The following is a 20,492-nucleotide window of genomic DNA, read 5'->3' on the forward strand; positions in this document are numbered from 1 at the left end:
CCCCCCCCGGCCCGCGCCCCCCGCCCGCCAACCGCCCGCCAACCGCCGCCGCCGCCGCCGCGGGGACGAGCGCGAGCGGCCGGGCCGGCGCCCCCGCGCGAGGACTCACCGGGGCCGGCTCCCGAGTACATGGTGGCGCCGCCGAGGGGCTCCGGGGCCGAGGGGCGGCCGCGCGCGCGCCACGGGCCCCGACGCCGCGAGCCGGGAGGGAGCCGCCGGCCGCACGATCCGCCCCGGCGCGGCCGCCTAGCCAAACAGGTTTACCCGACGCGGCCGGGGCGGCGGGCGGAGGCGGCGGGCGGGGGGGGGGGGGGGGGGGCGGGGGGGGGAGGGGGGGGGGGAGGAAGCAGAGGAGGGAGGGGCGAAGAAGGGGGGAGGGGGGAGGAGGAGGGGCGGGGTCGGCGCGCGGGCGGCCGGGAGCCCGGCGCCGGGCGGGAACGGGGACCCGCCGGGGACGTGGGGGCGGGGGCGGACGCAGGACGGGGGACCCCTCCCAGCCACTCAGAGGAGCGACGTCTTCCCCGACTGGGCGGAGCGGGCCAGCCTGGCATTGCCGCCAGAGGCCGGGAAGAAAGAAAAGAAAACACACCCCTTGTTTTCCCCGCCGCCTCCGCGCGCGTGGGGCGCCCGTTCTGGCTGCTCGCGGGGGGGCCGGAGAGGGGTGCTGGGGGGGCGCACGGCCCTTCCCACCCTTACCCCGCCCCCGGCCTCGGGAACTTGGACACGGTGCAGGCGTGCTGTTGGAGTCCTGGCACCCCAGCATCCCAGCCTGGCTTTTTTTTTAAGTTATTACCGAAACATGAATGTCGGGAAGCTTGCTCCCAGCCCGGAGCTTGAACTTGAACGCGTGATGGCCCTCGCACACGACCACACCGCCACCTCCCGGCCAAGAACCCAGATAATCATGTGAAAAAAAAAAACTTGAACAGTAAGTTTTTGGTAAATTTTAGCTGCCATGAATGATGAGCTCAAACCCAAGCTCCTCTCCAGCGCTCTGCGGCCTCTGCAGGTTCTTCCCGCGGGGCCGTTCTCGGGCCGCATCATACTCCTCCATGTGTCTCTGTACTTACCCGCCTGTACTTGGGAAAGTCGTCCCTCCTACCCGTTCCTCCTCCGTTCTTCAAGACCCCTGATCCAACTGTTTTGGGATCCTTTTCCAGGGAAGCCAGCCAACAGTTACCTCCTTGCTCTCCTAATTGGTGGGTGATTAGAAGTCTGAAAGTGAAATGCAATCCAAACCTGCTCATCATCGTTTTAACACCCTTGCCTGTGCATTCCTTCATCCTGTTAATGTGTTACCTGCATATTGGGTGCCAGGAACTGAGTGTTTCTGCCGCCCAGGGTGATGCAAAGACTAAGAGCCCTGCCTGCAAGGAGCTTAGCATCCTAAATAGGCTCACTGCCTGCTCTTTGCAATTCTCAAGGACATCCCTAAAAAGTACCAGAAAACCTTGATTTCCTCTGGAGAGAAACTTAAAAGGACAGTGATCTTCAGCAAATCATTGATATGAATGGGGTTGGTGCCATGGCATCAGCCTCCCAGTTGCCCATGCATCCCTCTCCAATCCTCTGCTGACCAGCCCCACCCCTCAAGGTGGCCTGGACCACCTGAAAAGCCCCTGAAATTACCCTTGTGGTTCACCACCCAAGAGTCATCTTTGTGTGGTCACAAATCCGATTTTGTGCCTGCTCTGTTCAAAACCCTTCATTGGCTCCCCATTTCCATCTGCATGTGGTCCAAAATCCTTAATATGGTGTACAATGCCCTGTGACACGCCCTCTGACTGGTCAAAATCTTCCTTCTTCAGGCTCTTCAGATCCACATCTTCATTCTCTCAAGAGTGTTACTGTCGGAGTGTGAATCCATACAATCATTTTGGAGAAAAATGTTTGGCAGCACCTGGAAAAGCTAACACACGGCCCTAGGTAGATGAGCTGCTGAAATGCGTGTCTGGGAGCACAGGAAGGGACCAGGATGCACAGGAGCCCAGGACTGGGTACCACCCAGCTAACCATCAGGGGGGGATATATACTCCTAAAGTGAAACCTAGCGATGAAAATGAAGACCCTTCAAATATGGATGAATTTCAAGAACGTTGAGTGAAAGAAACCATCAGCCCTACTCCATGATTACATTTATAAAAGTTCCAGAACAGACAAAATTTATAGTGTTTAGGGACGCATAATTAGTAAAAAGCTTAAGGTAAACCAGAAGGTGGCCGCCAGGAGTCAACATGGTGGGTACTGCGGGGGGTGGGGAAGGGCGGGAGGCTGTGACCACGGAAACGCACCTCCCAACAATACTGCTGTTCATTTGCAAGTCTCAAGCTGCACGTTTATTTTTTACGTGTATTTTCTGTACCCTCTGTGTATTTCACAATAAAACCTTTTTAAAATAATAACCATGAGGGGCGCCTGGGTGGCTCAGTGGGTTAAGGGTCTGCCTTCAGCTCCCGCCATGATCCCGGGGTCCTGGGATGGAGCCCCCGCTCAGCGGGAAGCCTGCTCCTCCCCTCCCTCCGTGCTCCCTCGTTCCCACGCTGAGTGTTCTCTCTCTCTCCTGCTGGTGAACTAGCACGTCCCCCAGTGCCCGCTCTGTGTCTGCCTCTGCCCCCTCACGCCCCCAGCCGGCTGTCCCCCGCCGCAGTCTCCGGCCCCGGGCCTCCCTGCCGTAGGCTGGGCTGCTGTCATCTGCAGCCTCGTCGCCCGCCCCCAGGCCCCGGAGCCGCGCGGCCCCGCAGCCCCGCCTGCCGCTCCTCGCAGCGCGCGCTCGCCTGGAGTAACTTTGTTGCAAGGGTTCCTGTGCGGAAGGTCAGGCAACATAATGTCTCCCAGACGCTTCATTGTGTCGCGACGCCGCGGGGACCGCACACGCGCCCCCTGCCGGCGAGGGGCGCCGTCTCGGAGCTGGGGCTCGCCCTCCCCGCCGCTGGGACTCGGGGCGCTCCTCCGCGGCTCTCTTCCCGGAGCTGCCCTCCTCCCGCCCCTTCCTGCGGCGCCCCGCCCCCCACGGGCTCCGGGCCTGCACCCCCAAAGCAAGTGCATCTCCTCTCCCCTCCTCCCAGCCTGCTCTTCCTCCTGGGCTCCCCAGCAGGGCCAGCGGGTCCATCCTCCAGCAGAAAGCCCCGCGCCCCGCTGCCTTCCTCTCCCGCCTTCCGTGAATACTTAACACATTTCACTGAGTCCCCCCAGCGCTTGCTGTGAAATGTCTCTAGAGCACCCCGCACCCTCCCCCCGATGCTCTGCTCCTCCCGGTCCTCATCCAGCACTTGGCATTGGCCACGTAGGGCCGACTCAGGGGTCTTCTGGTGCCCCATCTTCCTGCCTGTACAATTCACTGCTCCGTGTTTGGGGCTCCCCGTGCGGCACGACTGCAGGACTCGCATCCCGGCCAGAGACACGGACCCCGGGCAGGTGGCTGCAGGAGAGGCAGGGGGAGGTGAGCGGAACTCACGCGCCGTGCTCCTGTGGGCGTCGGGCCCGCGAAGCCCTCAACACTGGGGGCCCTTCGTTTCTCCAAGTCTAAAAGGTAGACACTGGAATAAATCAGTTCCAAAAACATGTCCTCCGTGTGATACAGCAGCGTTAGGAGGTCAAATAAATGGGAAGCACTGAGTTAACACTAAACAGATTTATCGAGTGCAAGCCTTCTCAAAACCTTTAACAAAGTGTTAAGAATCATGATTCTACAAAGAGGAAGGAGGGGAACAGAGGTATGCAGGCCCACACCCACTGCGCCACAGAACTCTTCTCACAGGGTACCTCTGTGTTCCATGGAGCACACTTTGGGAAACACTGAAGTAGAGCTCTTTCTATGATCCCCCTCCAGCTATACCCCTTCTAAGGTTCTTTGGACAAAACTATTGGCTGTTTTTCTGAATTAAGAACCCAAGGGTGTGCTTCGGAGTTGACAAATACTTCTATCATAGTAGGAACAAAATTCACATCTAAGCAATTTCTACACCCTGAACCCAACATTAACATTAAATGGAAACCACTTAGTTTGAATACATAAATCACGTCGTCATTTTGTGCACCCAACAGAGGCTAAGTCAAGAATCCTGAACACGCAGGCAACCGGGGCCACCTCCTTGCACCAGCCCAGGGGCCACTGACACAGCCGAGCTGCAGAGGGCATCCCGTCTGGGAACACAGGAGTCAAGCCAGGCGGCAGCTTATGTATGCCCAGGAGACATACTGCCCTCAGACCTGCTCCTTCCTCTAAGAAGGAAAAGCAGCCAAGATGCTGCTAACACGCAGACACTGAAAAATTAACTCAAAATGGATGACGGATTTAAATGCAAACATTAAAAAATAATAAAAAAAATAGCGTCCTCTTTTTCGTGGCACCTCAGAGGCGGTAGGCTGCTTCGGGATGAAGCTGAACATCTCTTTCCCAGCTACTGGCTGCCAGAAACTCATTGAAGTGGACGATGAACGCAAACTTCGTACCTTTTATGAGAAGCATGGCCACAGAAGTTGCTGCTGATGCTCTGGGTGAAGAATGGAAGGGTTATGTGGTCCGAATCAGTGGTGGCAATGACAAACAAGGCTTCCCCATGAAGCAGGGTGTCCTGACCCATGGCCGTGTCCGCCTGCTGCTGAGTAAGGGGCATTCCCGCTATAGACCAAGGAGGACTGGAGAAAGCGCAAATCTGTTGGGGTTGCACTGTGGATGCCAATCTCAGTGTTCTCAACTTGGTCATTGTAAAAAAAAGGGGAGACGGATATTCCTGGACTCACTGACACTACTGTGCCACGTCGCCTGGGGCCCGAAAGAGCCAGCAGAATCCGCAAACTTTTCAATCTCTCTAAAGAAGATGATGTCCGCCAGTATGTTGTGAGAAAGCCCCTAAACAAAGAAGGTAAGAAACCTAGAACCAAAGCGCCTAAGATTCAGCGTCTTGTTACCCCACGTGTCCTCCAGCACAAACGGTGGCGTATTGCTTTGAAGAAGCAGCGCACTAAGAAAAATAAGGAAGAGGCTGCAGAATACGCTCAACTTTTGGCCACGAGAATGAAGGAGGCCAAAGAAAAACGCCAGGAACAGATTGCCAAGAGACGGAGGCTGTCCTCTCTGAGAGCTTCTACCTCTGAGTCTGAGTCCAGTCAAAAATGAGATTTTCTATGAGTGGAGAACATATTAGAGCTTCTACCTCTGAGTCTGAGTCCAGTCAAAAATGAGATGCACATTCGAAGCACAATACGATGTCAGTACAACCCGTCATTTGCTATGAGTGACAAATAAATAAGATCAGACATCAAAAATAAAATAAAAAAATAAAAAAATAAAAATAAATATATGCAAACATAAAACTTAAAAAAAGAAAATTTGGGGGAATCTAAGGCTAGGTAAACAATTCCTAGACTGGACACCAAAGGCACAATCCACGAAGGGAAAAAGATACATTGGACTTCATCAAAATTAAAACTTTTTTGCTCTGCAAGAGGACCCGTTAAAAGGGTCAGAGGACTAGGCCAGCTTAGAGCGGGAGAAAATGTTTGCACCCTGAATATCTGACAAAAAACTAGACTCTAAACTATATAAAAAACTCTCAAAGTTCAACAGGAAATAAAAGCCAACAATCAGGGCGCCTGGGTAGCGCAGTCAGGCATCCTTCTCTTGGTTTCGGCTCAGGCTATGATCCCCTCACGGCAGGACTGAGCCCCACCCTGGGCTCCCCACTCAGCGGGGAGTGTGCTTGAGATTCTCTCCCTCTGCTTCTGCCTCTGCCCCTCCCCCCAAAAATAAATAAATTTTAAAAATCTTTTTTTTAAGATTTTATTTATTTATTTGACAGTGAAAGAGACAGTGAGACAGGGGACACAAGCAGGGGGAGTGGGAGAGGGAGAAGCAGGCTTCCCGCGGAGCAGGGAGCCCGATGCGGGGCTCGATCCCAGGACCCTGGGACCATGACCCGAGCCGAAGGCAGATGCCCAACCGACTGAGCCAGCCAGGCGCCCCTAAATTTTAAAAATCTAAAAAAAAAAAAGCAATCCATTCTGAGCATGGGCAAAAGACAAGGAGAGGTATGCACTGAGGGAGATCTTAACTGCAAATGGGCCACCACTGCCCATTAGAGAGATGCACATTCGAAGCACAATACGATGTCAGTACAACCCGTCACAGAGCCTAACATAAAACAGTGACAACCACTAAGCCCAGGACACTACAGAGAAACTGGATCACTCCCACTTTGCCGTGCAAATGTCCAGTGGTACAGCCTCCAGGGAAAAGAGTTTCTCGCAGTTTCTCAAAACACTAAACATCCAACCAGCTTTCCGCCCAGCAATCGTGCTCCTGGGTATTTCTCCCAGACAAATGGCACCTCGTGTTTACACATAAACCTGTACATGAATATTTATAGCAGCTTTATTTGTATAACCCAAACTTGGAAACAACCCAAGTGTCCTTAATTGGTGAGTAGTTAAACTGTGGCCCATGCACACATGGAACATTCCTCACCAGTCAAACAGAACAAACTATGCACACAACCGCTAGCATGACTCTCAAGAGAAGTATGCAGAGTGGGAAAAAGCCCATTCCAAAAGGTTACCTATTACATGATTCCATTTATATGCCATCCTTGAAATGACAAAATTAGAGAAGTGGAGAACATATTAGTGGTTTGGAGAGGCTAAGGAGGGGGCGGAGGGAGGGAAGAGACCGTGGCTGTGAAAGTCCTCACCGTGCTAGAGAAGTTTGTATCTTGACTCTATCGATGTTAATATCCTGGTTGTAATATTGTACTATAGTTTTGCAAGGTATTACTGTTGGGGAAGCTGGATAAAGGGTGCCTGGGATCTCTTCATGCTATTTCTATGTAATTGTGAGTCTACAATTATCTCAAAGTAAATAGGATAATTAAAAAAAAAAAAGACACTCCAATGTGCTAATAACACTCCCCCCCCCCCCCACAACACACACACACCAGGACAGAATTATGAGATTAATGCCACACCTTGCAAGAAATGTCTCTCTCCTTCCTGGGGAAGTTAGCTCCCAGGCTGAAACCTCTGAAAGCAGGTGCACAGGACACGTGAAACTGTATTCCAGGGAGTGGCAACACAATCCCACCTCCATGACGAAGGTCGCTTCCCCCAGAGGCTGTGTGATGGAGGAGAGTCACCTTCACGTTCGCCCCTGAAGGCTGTCATTCAACGCCACCTCCTGGGTCTCCCACGTTTCCTGTTAAGCTCCCTGCTAACATAGATGATCTGATCCCCACCTCGGGGGAGGGACTGTCAGAAGAAATACCAGTAACAGATGTGCGCTGGGAAGGCCCCACCTTGTTTGTTTGTTTCCTTCATCCGGCATTGCAATACTCAAATTTACACTTTGGACACCTCACGGGATTAGCCACAGACAGTGAGCGGATGCGCGTCTGAAAGGCAGCGAGCTGGAAAACAGAAGTTCGCAGCCGAATGGCCGGCTGACTAAGGTAACCTTTTGCACAGTCTTTCTGAGAGCAGCCCACAGGGTGGGGCGGCTACTTCACACAGGTGGTTCTCCTGAGACCGCTACCTTGATTAGTGGGGTAACCGCATCAGCCCCGAAGACAGAGCCTCATCATCTGACCATGGGCTTGCTGAATGGCAGAAAGGGTTGGTGGTGGACCTGGAGCCATCCGGACCCCTGTCTCCCCCTACAGAGCTCCATCCCACTCCCACAGAGCCTGGAGGAGAGCAGTCAGAAAGGCCACGGAGGTGACCACATGGTGACAGCAACCTCTTCCAAATCTGCCACAACCCTCCTCCCATGGGCTGATGCCCTGGTCCCCCCGCTCGCCCCCTTCCCTTATCTGGGGACCTTGTATGAATACTGTCTACCCCTTCTACTACTCCAGTCAAGGAATAAGCTTTTTTGGTTCTATGAACCGTGTCCTCTCAAGCTACTGGGTTTTTACTTGGGTGTTTTTCTCCACCTTTCAATCTGGCACGCTTACCTAACACCCCTCAAATTTAACTCGGAACCCAGTTCTTTGAAGGACCGTGGACCTCATCTGTGAGGGGTGGCTGCCCATGCCTCCCTCTGTCCAAACCTGGGGACAGCCCAGATTTCTGGAGCATGGGGTGAGCACTACCCTCAGAGCACCTGCCACATGCCTGCAAGACTTGTTACACTTCAAGGCCAAGAGTTACAAACTCATCCTAATGCATATTCTTCAAAGTTCCTGGGGGTGACTATTGATGTGGTGTATACACCTTGTAGCATTTCCTGGAGTCAAAGAGATCAATATAAGTTATTTTTCATAGAGGGAGAAACCATTTGGTAAACATTATACTATCAAAGGAGTAAAACATATAATATTAACTGTCCGCAACGATTCCTTTATACTGTCCTTCTCGTCACCTAATATGACGGTTCTTGGACATAAACCACTGACACAGTATCATTTAGCAAGGTTTTTGGCTTTAAGATCAATATTTTAAAATTAACCATAATTCTATGTACTAGTGACAATTAAAAGTTAAATTTATTTACTTATTTTTTAAGATTTTATTTATTTGACAGAGAGAGAGCACAAGCAGCGGGAGTAGCAAGCAGAGGGAGTGGCAGAGGGAGAAGCAGGCTCCCAGCAGAGCAGGGGGAGACCAACGCGGGGCTCAATCCCGGAACCCCGGGAACCCCTGGATCATGACCTGAGCCGAAGGCAGACGCTTAACCGACTGAGCCACCCAGGTGCCCAATTAAAAGTTAAATTTAAACAAAAAGGAACATCAAAAATCTAGGAACATGTCAAAAAAATGTGCAAAACTTCTACACAGACATCTATAAAACATTGTTGAGAAATTTCTTTAAAGATGTATTTATTCATTTGAGAGAGAGAGAGTGAGAAAGCGTTAGTGGGAAGAGCAGAGGGAAAGGGAGAGAATCTCAAGCAGACTCCCTACTGAGTGCGGAGCCTGATGCAGGGCTTGATCTCACAACCCTGAGATCATACCTGAGCTGAAACCAAGAGTCGGATGCTCAACTGGCTGAGCCCCCCAGGCGCCCCTAACATTACTGAGAAATTTAATAAGACCTAAATAAATGGGTAAAGATAGCACATTCCTGGATCGGGACTCCATAATACAAAGACGCCACTTTACATTGGCCAAATTGACCTCTCCCTCTAGATTTAACTTGATTCCAATAGGTTTTTTGTTGTTGCTGCTGTGGGAGGGAAGGGTGGGATGGGGGACTGGACAAGCTTATTTGACAGTTTATGTGGACATGCAAAGGGCAAAATAGCCAAGTCACTCTTGAGAAAGAAGAACCAAGTGGTAGGACTAGTTCTGTCAGATCTCAGGACTTATTAGGAAGCCATAGTAATTAAAACAGAATGACATTGCTATATCCATAGACCAAGGCCAAGGGAAGACAAGTGAGAGGTCAGAAAGTGACCACGTGGATGTGGACACTTGATTTGGGAAGAAACTGGCACCTCAGAGCAGTGGGAGGAAGGATGGGCTTTTTTGATCAATGGTACTAGGACCCACATGGGATATCCATATGGGGAAAATGCATTAAAACCCCGTTGGGGGTGGATTATAGATGAAATGTGAAAGGCAAAACAATAAGAATTTTACAAGACAATGCAGGGGATGGTCTTCATGACCTTGAGGTAAGAAAAGATTTCCTAAATGAGAAAAAAGAACACTACCCTGAAGGAAAGTAATGAACAATTGAATTTCATTAAATTAAGAACTATTCATCAAAAGGCATCATAAGTGTACCCACTTGGGGATTTGATTTTTTAAAAAAACAGAAAAAAAATCATGGGATTATTAGGAAAATTTGAATTCTGATTGGCTATTTGGTGATATTGAGAAATAATTATTAACAATTTTAGCTGTGATAATGGTGTTTTGATTATGTCACTAAAAAAGGAGCCATTTCTAGAGCATTAACTGAAACACTTCGAAGCAAGAAGGTGCAGTTGCTGGATTTTGCTTCAGAGTAAACCCAGTAGAGAAGTAGGGACGGAAGAAGGCAAGTGATGGGCAAGGGGTGGGGGTTGGGGGTCATTACACTCTTCTCCCTATGGTTGCACATATTTGAAAATTTCCATAATAAAACGTCAGAGAACAGCATCCTAGAGAGTGGAAAAGCCCACACAGGGAGAGGAGAATTTGCACCATACGCGTCCAACAACAGGCAAAAGACCCTATTAGGAATCTATAAGAGAGTTTCAACATTTTCAAAGAAACACAATTCAATAGAAAATTGGCAAAACACTCATACACTTAAAAAAGAGTAGCACAAAAGGACAGTAAAGGGGCGAAAAGGGCACTCACCTCATCAGTGATTAGAGCAATGGATATTAAAGTGCCAAGGAGACACCACCATCATGGTCCCACCGGATCAGGGGCTCTTGAAGGGCAAGAGGAGGAGATTTAGACCTATTCCGAGCTTGCGGTGGCATCATCGGATGCTTTATATTTGAGGTTCCTTCTCCGCCCCCTCCCAGCCCATCGGCGGGACCGCTGATACCTCCTCTTAATCACCTTGGCTCACCCACCTCTCTCCCCCCATCGCCTCTAGCCCCACCTGCTGCAGTCCCCTCCTACCCTGTCACCCCACCTCTCCAGTCCACTCCCCACACTTCCCGAAGCCTGTTTGACCGTGTCACTGCTTGTCCAAACTTCTCCCGCGTCCTGCTGCTTATGGGGGCGAAGACACGCCCTGGTGTGGCCTACCTCCTTGGGAAAGGTCCCCGACCCCCTCCCCACCTCAGTGTCGGGCCGACCTGCCCCACTTCCTCACTTGTCCTCATGATGCCCTGAGCCTACGGCTGAGGAAAAGCTAACCCAGGAGTAAGGTGTGGAAATCTAGCTTTTCACACTGGAGGAAGCCCTGCAACAATGTGCTTTTCTTGGTCGGCCCACATCTAGAACATCACCTCCACTCCGAATAGTACCACGGGAGGGATCTTGACGAATGCAGGAAGAATAAGGAGCATTTATGTAGCGTTGGGTTTCTGTCCCCTACACATTATCTCGGGGAAGCTCGATGGCCTCCTTTCTCTGACGAGGCGGGGGGTACAGTCACACAGCTCTGGGATTGGTCCTGCGTCCTCCACACATGCTGGGATTAGCACGGTGTCCTCGTTGGGACCTCATGGGCCGGATGTGGTCAGTAGTGAGGGGACATAGGGCTCGCTCTGTAAGTGGTGGCCCCATACTCACCAAAGTCCTCTGTTTCAAAACCTTGTTTCCGTGCAGCCCCACACGGAGGAGGGCAACCAGAACTGGGACCCATCTAGAGACGGTGAGGTCACAGCAGGGGACAGCGTGCATGGCTCGGGGGCGGGGTGGGGAGATGCTGCTTCAGACCTCTTAGGCCGTTCTCACCTGGCAAAGGGAAGAGTCTTGTTCTGTGTTCTTGAAAAAGCAGAATTGAGTGTGGCTCCACGAGAGGAACTTTTTTCCATCCCATGGGGGCGTGCACCCCCTATTTGGAAAGGATTTCCGTCAAGATAATAAACGCTAGCACAGTGCGCTCCTTCTGGCCCAAACCCCCGATCTCAGCACCGGGCGTGCACCTGTTCATTCGGTCCCCAGGGTGCTGCCGACGTGGAGCTGAGGCAGGCGGACCACACGGCCGGGCTTTGAACCGGAGCAGTGTGGTCTAAACTCGACGGCAGCCACCGCCTGACAGGTGCAGTGGGACTGCCCCAGCCGGGGTCTGGAGCTGGGGTCTCAGTTTCTTCTGACTGTAAGGCCCCCGGGTGCACTTGGTGCCCACAATCTCCAGTTTTGCTCACATACTCCCTAAAATAATTTTAAATACTTTGTATCCCCCTCACACATTAAGTTGACATGTAAAATATTTCCTAAGTTTAAATAGTTACAAAGAATTCAATTTCTGGCATATTGTAAATATTGACACTTAAAAATAAAGCTGTCATATCACTTTTTAAAATGTAACCAGATGGAATATAAATACCACATTGATTTGATCCAACATGATCCATTAAAAAACAGTACCTGATCAAGCTCTTCTTTTAATATTTAGATACTTGATCTGTTATTCCTAGAACTCATATTTCCATTTTAATTCTTCCACAGATATTTATCCTAAGGTAACATCTTTACATCTGAAAATCTTACTGATCACTCTACGGGCTTCTCTACAACAAAAATGTATCTATACATCGAAATTTTAAAATTTGTTTTATTTCCTGTAAGCCTTCAAGTGTTAGAAAAATTCTCCTGGATTTATTTATCATTAGAATTATCAGTTCACAACTGATCAAAACTCAACTATATTACAAACTTGGAATAATCATTATTAGCCATGAAAAGTACACTTTTGTTGGAAACGCATCTCGTAAAGAAAAGGATGGGGCTTCCTCTATGATTTCACAGGTCCGGGAATGACTCATTACTGGGTTGCGACTGTTCTAGTCTCACTTCCCATTTCTGTAGTTGTCAGGGCTGAGCGCTGTGCTCATATAAATAGTGGATGGGAAATTCTGCTGTGGCCGTGGGGTTCTCTGAGCCCCTTCCCAGCTGTGTGCCAAGCACCTCGCGGTGATCTCCTGCCAACCATCACGAGTGATGACTACAGCTGACAATGCGATCAGCTGCACGTTCAGGGTGAAGAAAGCCAAGCGCTGGAAATCACCTGGCTTTCAAAAGGAGCTTTCATGGCCCCAGTCAGGTCTGCGTGTCTGCAAGAAAGGTGTGGCAGGCTACATTACTGTCCCCAAGTCATCGCTCCCGCCCCTCTCCCCCGGGAACGGTTATTTCTCACTCCATTGACGCTGGCTCAACCGTGTGACTTGCTTAGGCCACTAGGACGTTAGCAGAGCTGCCCCAAGAGACTTCAGCGTGGTTGTGTGGTTCAGCCGCAGGCGTGGCCTCTCCCACGGTCCACCCGGGTCACCCAGAGGAACGCTGCCCGCTCGGCCTGGCCCCGCGTGAACAGGAAGCCTCCCAGCCAGATGCAGCAGGGCACACAGGTGCGCAGTGAAATCCCTTAGCGTTGTTACCCAGCAAAAGCGACTGATTGAAAATCCCGAGGGGCTTTTTAAAAAAAGCAAATTGACAAGCCAGTTCTCAAATTTATATATATAACTGCAAACGAGTTAGAAGACCCAAAAGGAAAATATCTTGAAACACAAAGAATATAATTAGACGGACTCCCGCTAGCAGCGTCGAGGCTGATTACAGAGCACCAGCACCCACGGCGCTCCGTACTCTTTCCCGAGAGGCGCCCGCTTCCACCCAATGTATCCAGAGAGGTCTAGGGGACAAAAAATATCATTCCCTCCTTTATACTTTTGCCAATAAAGTGTTTAAAAAACTACTTCTTTTAAATGTGTGTCAAACTCTTAGAGCTGCACAGTTTATTCAATCTATGGGAAAAACGTGCATATAATCTGACTCGCCGAGCCAGCGCCCCCATGTCAGCCAAATAGACACGCTTTCTGTCAGAAGGTGACTTCATTTTGCACCGCGGACGCTAGTCTGCATTTCCAGGAATATTGTAGAACTATATTAGGGGATGCATTTTGTGTGATACAACACTAAAAACAGTCAAGATTACATTCAATGAAGATTAAAGTCTAATATATATCTATTATTTATTTATTTATTTTAAGATTTTATTTATCATTTGAGACACAGATACAGAGAGAGAGAGCATGAGCAGTGAGAGAGGCAGAGGGAGAGGGAGAAGCAGACTCCCCGCTGAGCCAGGAGCCCGATGCGGGGCTCGATCCCAGGACACTGGGATCATGACCTGAGCCAAAGGCAGACGCTTAACCATCTGAGCCACCCAGGCGCCCCTATATATCTTTTTTTTTTTTTTTTTAAAGATTTATTTATTTATTTATTTGAGAGAGAGAGAATGAGAGAGAGCAAGCACATGAGAGGGGGGAGGGTCAGAGGGAGAAGCAGACTCCCTGCCGAGCAGGGAGCCCGATGCGGGACTCGATCCAGGGACTCCAGGATCATGACCTGAGCCGAAGGCAGTCGCTTAACCAACTGAGCCACCCAGGCGCCCTATATATCTATTTTTTAAAGATTATTTATTTATTTGAGAGAGAGAGACAGAGGGAGAGAGAGAGCACGAATGGGGGGAGCGACGGGCAGAGGGAGACGCAGACTCCCCGCTAAGCAGGGAGCCCGACTCGGGGCTCGATCCCAGGACCCTGAGATCATGACCTGAGCCGAAGGCAGATGCTTCACCGACTGCGCCACCCAGGCGCCCCTAGATAAAAGTCTAATATAATTAATGTATCTAGTTCGTACTATCTTACTAGAGAAAGAAAATAAAGCACTATGTTCTTTAACGTGACTTCACACCCGGTAGGGTGTGACATGTCGCTAGACAGGGAAGTCCCTTACGGGGCAGGGAGTCTGAGGGCCCCAGAAGCAAGGCACGGCGTTCCTGTGGGAAACACGAGTGAGCGTGTGCACCGATATGTGTTTATGGCTTTGGAGATTGATTCAATGAAAGCCAAGCATATATATCAGAAACAATTCCATTCCGTTTTGGATTTTCTTATGAATTCAGAGGAAGGGGCAGGATACACAGCTTAAAAACAGTCACTCGGCAACTCACCTGCTGTATTTATCTTTGGCTATTGGGGCAGAAATACCAAACATTTGATAAGATGAGATAAGATGAGGCTTGATTGACCCAAATTAGAGCATTTCTTGAAAGGATTTAACAAAGTGGGTTTAACTACCTCATGGATCGATGCCCATCCATTTTATCGGCTGTGTGTTGAGAAACGCGATAGTCCCAGAAAACAGTCCCATTGGATCGCACAGAATCACCAGCGTTCACGTCCGCGTCCCACCTAATGCCATGCCGACCAGGCTGAGTCCTGAGCTCAGCAAAAGAAGAGAACTGCTTGCATCTGTTTGAAAAAGTACGTGGCCATTTACTTTATCAATGTCTTTGCTTTTGCTTCTCCCTCAAGGCCACTCTGTCCCTTGGTGCATGTTGGGGACACAAGGGGCCCAATCCAGGTCACACCTCCCTGAATTCAGAGGGTCCCGGGAGCCAACACCCGGAGTCTGGACCCCAGAGGGCTCACGGGCCCGGCCTGGCTGTGGTCCTTCTCCTGAGCTCAGGCCCAGGCACCTGCGGGGACTTGGGATCAGTGAGGGGCCTTTGTTCCTCACCGAGAGAAACATCTATGGAAGTGGGGCCTCTAGAAACTGGCCGTTCCGAGCCCTCCAAGCTGCCTGGTGAGTTGGGGCACACGGGGTGCGGGGGCCTTTCCAGGTCAGAGACCATGGCTCTCCACAGCTCTGTGACGTGGCCTGGTGACCTTGAGACCGTGTCAGGAAACACAGGAGCCACGCGGGACAGAGGCATGCTTTAAATCCACTTTTGTGTCACTGCTGAAAGGGAACATGACTGATGTCTTTCAAACAAGATATAAAAAGGCCACTTGTGCCTGGTCAATAATTCCCTGGGTGTGAAAATGATGGGCCGTCTCTGCAGGTCTGACTGGTAAGTCTCTGCCAACAGCTTCATCCAGAGGACGAGAGGGGAGAGCTCCATCACGAGGCTCCCCCGTGGTCTGGCCACGGACACTGGGCATGCTCGGGCCTCCTGACCTCAACCAGTTCCCTAACGAATGACTAAGGGGCTCCAAGAATAATTAGCACTGATCCCGACTTTGTCTCCTTTTTTTATTGAGGTAAAATACACGCAGAGCAACACACATAACACACAGTTCACCCACTAATACACGTGGCGTGAAAGCTACTGGTCTAAAGCCGACAGCTCAGGGGCTTTAAGTATGTTCGATGGTATCAACTGCCTCTGTCTAGTCCCAGACTTTTTCCATCACCCCCCACAGAACCCCACGCCCATTCGCAGTCGGCCCCCCAAGCCCCCTCTCCCAGCCCCGACAACTGCCACTTTGCTGTCCATCCGTCCCCATGGATTTGCCTGTTTGGAACATTTCCTACAAGGGGAGTCACAGGCCATGTGGCCTTCGGCGTCTGGATCCTGGTACTTAGCATCTTTTGGGTCCCGTACATGTCGAGACGCCTTTCATCCCAGGCCTATGCTTGGCCTCCAGGTTTCTATGGTGACGGAGCTACGGTTGGTCTCAGCACCCCAGGGTCCCTCACCCCATCACATGCCCAGGACTCCAGCTCTCTGGCCTTCCCGTTCAGCGAGGCCAAGGGCACCGCCGTGGGCTGGGGGCGCATGCTGGGGCAAAGAGCCGCTCCCCAGTCAGGGCCTCTGCCGACCCCCAGCCTCTCCACGGGGTACAGCCCCTAAGAAGGACCCCCTCTGCCTCCTGGTTTTTCTCGAAGACACTGGCTAGTCTGCTGCTCAGTGGTGGGGAGTGAATTGATCCTGAGGAACCTGCTCATGAGTATTTCCCGGAACTCACTGCAAACCTGAATGAATCATAGAAAACAGGGGGATTCCCGCACCCTCCCCCACTTACTTACTGGAAACCCACCCGGCAGTGCGCACACACCAGCTTGGAGGACGCCCGCATTGTTTGTACCTAAGTAGCACCATGTTTGGTTTGTCATATTGTGTTTCTTTCGAGCTTTTCCCTGTGGAACATTTTATTGTAACTCCAAGTCCCCGATCTTTTTTTTTTTTTGGTCCTTTAAGGTCAAAAAACATTGATTTTTGTGCTTACTTATTCTTCCATTGCTTTTAGGATATTACTCAGCTTCAAAATGCCTGGCCAGCTCCCAGCCCTGCCTCTGTGTCCAGCCTGACCGGGGGAAGAGAAATATTTCAAATCGGTTAAGGATTTGGATTTTGATTCATAGCTGGAATGAACCGGAATCAGGCCATTCTCAGTCTGTACCAGACTTTTCAATGTTAAAACCGAGAGGCTACTGATTGATTACTTACTTACCTACTCTGTTCATTCCTGGACCCGCAGGGCTTAGAGAAATGCTTGGCACATGGTATCCGTTTGGTGGACACACGCAGAGTAAATCGGACACACACAGAGTGGGGTTTTATCCACGGTGGACAATGAATTTGATCAGAGTGCATTTGGAGGGACAGTTGGGGAAAAATTAAAGTTGGTTTTTGCTTCTATGCTACGGAATCCAGCTCATTTAATAACCTGGATGGAAGGCAGTCTTCATCTCTTTAGGGATAAAAAGTTAAGAATCCAAAGATCCAGCCAGACTCATAAGAAACTCAGGTATGAAGTTAAACATCCTGATTTAAGCAATTACCAAAATGAATTCATTTATTCTCTTATTTAAGAATAAGTTTCTGCTCCAGAACCTGGAGGAAATGTCAGATGCTCAACAAGGAAATGGGAGCCTCTGTCTACACTATCTACCAGCCCGGGAGCAGGTGCGGGCCCGCCAGAGAGCGGCGGGGGAGGGGTGGGACACACTCGGGGGTGGGAAGGTCTTTCTGGAGAGGGGACATGTGAGCCTGAGACCTCACTGAGAAAGGACCTGGGCAGATATTTCTCCAAAGCAGACCCACGGACAGCCAGTCAGTACATGGAAAGATGCTCCACGCCCTTAGGCATCAGAGAAATACAGATCCAAACAACGAAACAGCACGTAGCAACCACTGAGATGGTCGTGACCAAAACAAGGAGACTTCGCAGCGTTGGCCGACAAGGCTGCAGAGGGATCGGCACCCCTGAGCTCGGCTCGGCGGGGCGGGGGGTGTCAGCGCGGCTGCCACGGTAGAAAAGAGTCCGGCACGTCTTCAAATGGTTCAATGTAGAATCGTCTTAGGACCTTGAAATTCCATTGCTAGTAGATATCCAAGAGAAATAAAAATGTAAGTCCACACAAAAACTCGTATGTAAATGTTCGCAGCAGTGTGATTCATACATAAGAACCAAACAAGTAGAAACAACCCAAATGCCCGCCAACTGATGACATGTGGTCTAGCCATACGATGGACTATTACTTGGTGGTAAAAAGGAAAGAAGTACTGGTCTGTGTTACAATGCGGATGGACTTCGAAGACATGATGCTAAGTGAGTAAGCCAGACACAAAGGACCACATACTGCGCGATTCCCCTGACATGAAGGATCTAGAAGAGGCAAATCCATAGAGCGGAGAGTAGATTCATGACTGCCAGGGGCCAGTTGCTGGTGGGTGATGGTTAAGGGTATGGGGTTGCTTTGGGAAGCGACGTGGTGTTCTAGAATCGATCGTGGTGATGGCTCTGCAAACACACTCCTGCTGAGAGCGCCAAGCTGGCCATGAGAGCAAAGACCAGCAGGTCCATGCGAGCCAGAATGTTCCAGGCCCATGTGGCCAAGGTCGAGGGTGACTGATTTGGTAGGGCGGCGGCAGGTCCCAGGCTGTGCTGGGCCCTGGGGAGGAGTGTGAATTTTAATGTTTTACTCTAAGTGTGCTGGAAGTCTTGAGAGGTTATGAGCAAGGGCATCACATGGTCTGATTATAATTTTAAAAGATCAACACACTCTATTGCCCAGCGAGCTAAAAATGGTTGTTACGTTCTTAAAAAGTTGTTTTTAAAAAGAAACACCATATACAGAGACCATATTCAGCCTGTAATTCCTGAAATCGTTACTACGTGGCTTTTCATCAAGAAAGCTCACCCACCTCTGCGTGTCTCCAGAGACACTGAGGTTTCTTGGTTGACAGAACGATGGGTGGTGGGGGTGGGGGTGGTTGAGAGATGAGATGCTGCCGGGAAGTGGGGGGCAATTTTCTGACTGGGTCTAGAAGGAGGGGGGAGGCCAGGGAGGCCAGAGCCACGGCTGTGCAGACCAGCTGGGACCTGCGGTGACCTGGGTCCTGTCCACATGTGCACTCGATTCTGCGCACACGCACTGGGCAGCTGTTGGTCCCGGGAGGCTCCCGAAGCCCCACGTCAAGGCCTCCTCCAGGGTCAGCTGCCAGCACCGTGCTTCTTCACTGCCCGACGGCGGCGCTCAGACCCCCGTGCCTCCTTGGAGCACAGCAATCTCAGCTGAAACATCATCCGGTGACGCCTCCCCGAGGTCACGGCCAGGACGCGCTCCTGGCCATGCGCTCGCGGAAAGGGGAGGCTTGGTCTGCATCGTCGCTGCCGATGGCGGACCCCTCCGCGTCACCTCGTGTCCTCTCGTCTCATCCTGCAAGGATAACTTCTGCTAGCCTCCAGCCCACAGCTAATACCTCCTTATCTTCTTGAGTCAGGACAGCCCGTGGGCTCTGGTTTGCCACCTGCCATGTCTGCACTGTGCTCAGCGACCGGGGAGGATGAGCCGCTCCGTCCCAGCAATTTGGTGGCCCCGAGAGGGGAACCTCCCCAACGTCAGCATGACTCCCACAGCTCACTTGCTGGTCAAAATGGGAAATACAACTGAGCAATGGCGGGATCTCACGTAACCCCATGTCCGGGGCAGCAGCAGCATCGCCGGGGTGGGCCACCAGCTTTGTGTCACCTTATGTCACTTGCCAGACATGCACCGCACGTTGTTGGTCCCCCTGGCAACCAGCTCCTCTCCCTTCTTAGGGGCTTTCCAAAAGTCACCTCATTAGCATAAAGTCAGGTGTGGTTGAAAGGGGCTTGTGGGGATAACAAAAGACACCTTTGTCTCTCTTTGCACCTAGGAAATCCCAAGGGTTTTAAGAGCTCTGTGCCAGGAATGGAATGAAGATACATATTTGTTATTAGAAATCACAGCATCATGGAATTGTGTACCATGTGGCCTTTTGTGTCTGATTTCTTCCACAACATAATGTTTCCCAGGGTTATCCAGGTTGGGTGTGGTGTACTTCACTTACTTTTACGACTGAGCATTAGTCCACTGTTTGGATAAACATATTTTATCTACTTGTTGAATTTGTTTGTTACCTTTTTTTTAAGAGTGTAAGTAATCTCTCCACCCAACGTGGGGCTTGAAATTATAACCCCAAGATCAAGAGTTGCATATTCTACCAACTGAGCCAGCCAGGTGCCCCTGTTTATTAACTTTAATATTGTGTGTATGTGTATTTAAAAAAATTTTTTTTAAACGACTTTATTTATTTGACAGAGAGAGAGACACAGTGAGAGCAGGAACACAAGCAGGGGGAGTGGGAGAGGGAGAAGCAGGCTTCCCGCGGAGCAGGGAGCCCGATGCAGGGCTCTATCCGAGGACCCCGGGATCATGACCTGAGCCAAAGGCAGATGCTTAACGACTGAGCCACCCAGGCGCCCCTGTGTGTATGTGTGTTTTAAAGGATTTTCTACACATAGGATCACGTCATGTGCCACTCTCTAGCTTTACTTCCCCCTTTCCAATGGGGGCGCCTTTTATTTATTTTCTTGCCTCATTGCTCTGGCTAGAACTCCAGCACTAGCTTGAAGAGAAAGGGTAAAATTGGCATCCTTGTCTTATAATGGATCTTGGGGCACAACTCCGTGACTCAGTTTCTTCACCTGTAAAAGGGGATAAGAATCATTCTTCCTGGGGGGCTGTGAGCTAAAGGAGGTGAGTGCTCGGTCCATCGAGGACCAGACCACCTGTCACGCAGCTCACCGCCCATCATCCACTGCCAGCCCCACAGCGTCCTTCCTGCTGCC

The 20,492-nt window shown here is 50.7% G+C and overlaps 1 protein-coding gene and 1 pseudogene across 1 annotated transcript in view; one reads left to right on the top strand and one right to left on the bottom strand.

Annotated features, from left to right (window-relative positions):
- The window catches only part of AGO2 (argonaute RISC catalytic component 2), a 110,763-nt gene extending 110,609 nt beyond the window's left edge, over positions 1 to 154 (bottom strand). Inside the window, exon 1 of the mRNA XM_032415646.1 lies at positions 110 to 154. Coding sequence (XP_032271537.1) covers positions 110 to 131 — 22 coding nt within the window. The 5' untranslated portion in view covers positions 132 to 154. The remainder of the gene's footprint in view (positions 1 to 109) is intronic.
- A 4,202-nt stretch (positions 155 to 4,356) lies between these two features.
- Positions 4,357 to 5,134, top strand: LOC116639519 (annotated as a pseudogene).
- Positions 5,135 to 20,492: the final 15,358 nt, after the last annotated feature.

This window comes from Phoca vitulina, unplaced genomic scaffold (genome assembly GCF_004348235.1).
Source record: "Phoca vitulina isolate PV1807 unplaced genomic scaffold, GSC_HSeal_1.0 scaffold18, whole genome shotgun sequence".
NCBI classification, from domain to species: domain Eukaryota; kingdom Metazoa; phylum Chordata; class Mammalia; order Carnivora; family Phocidae; genus Phoca; species Phoca vitulina.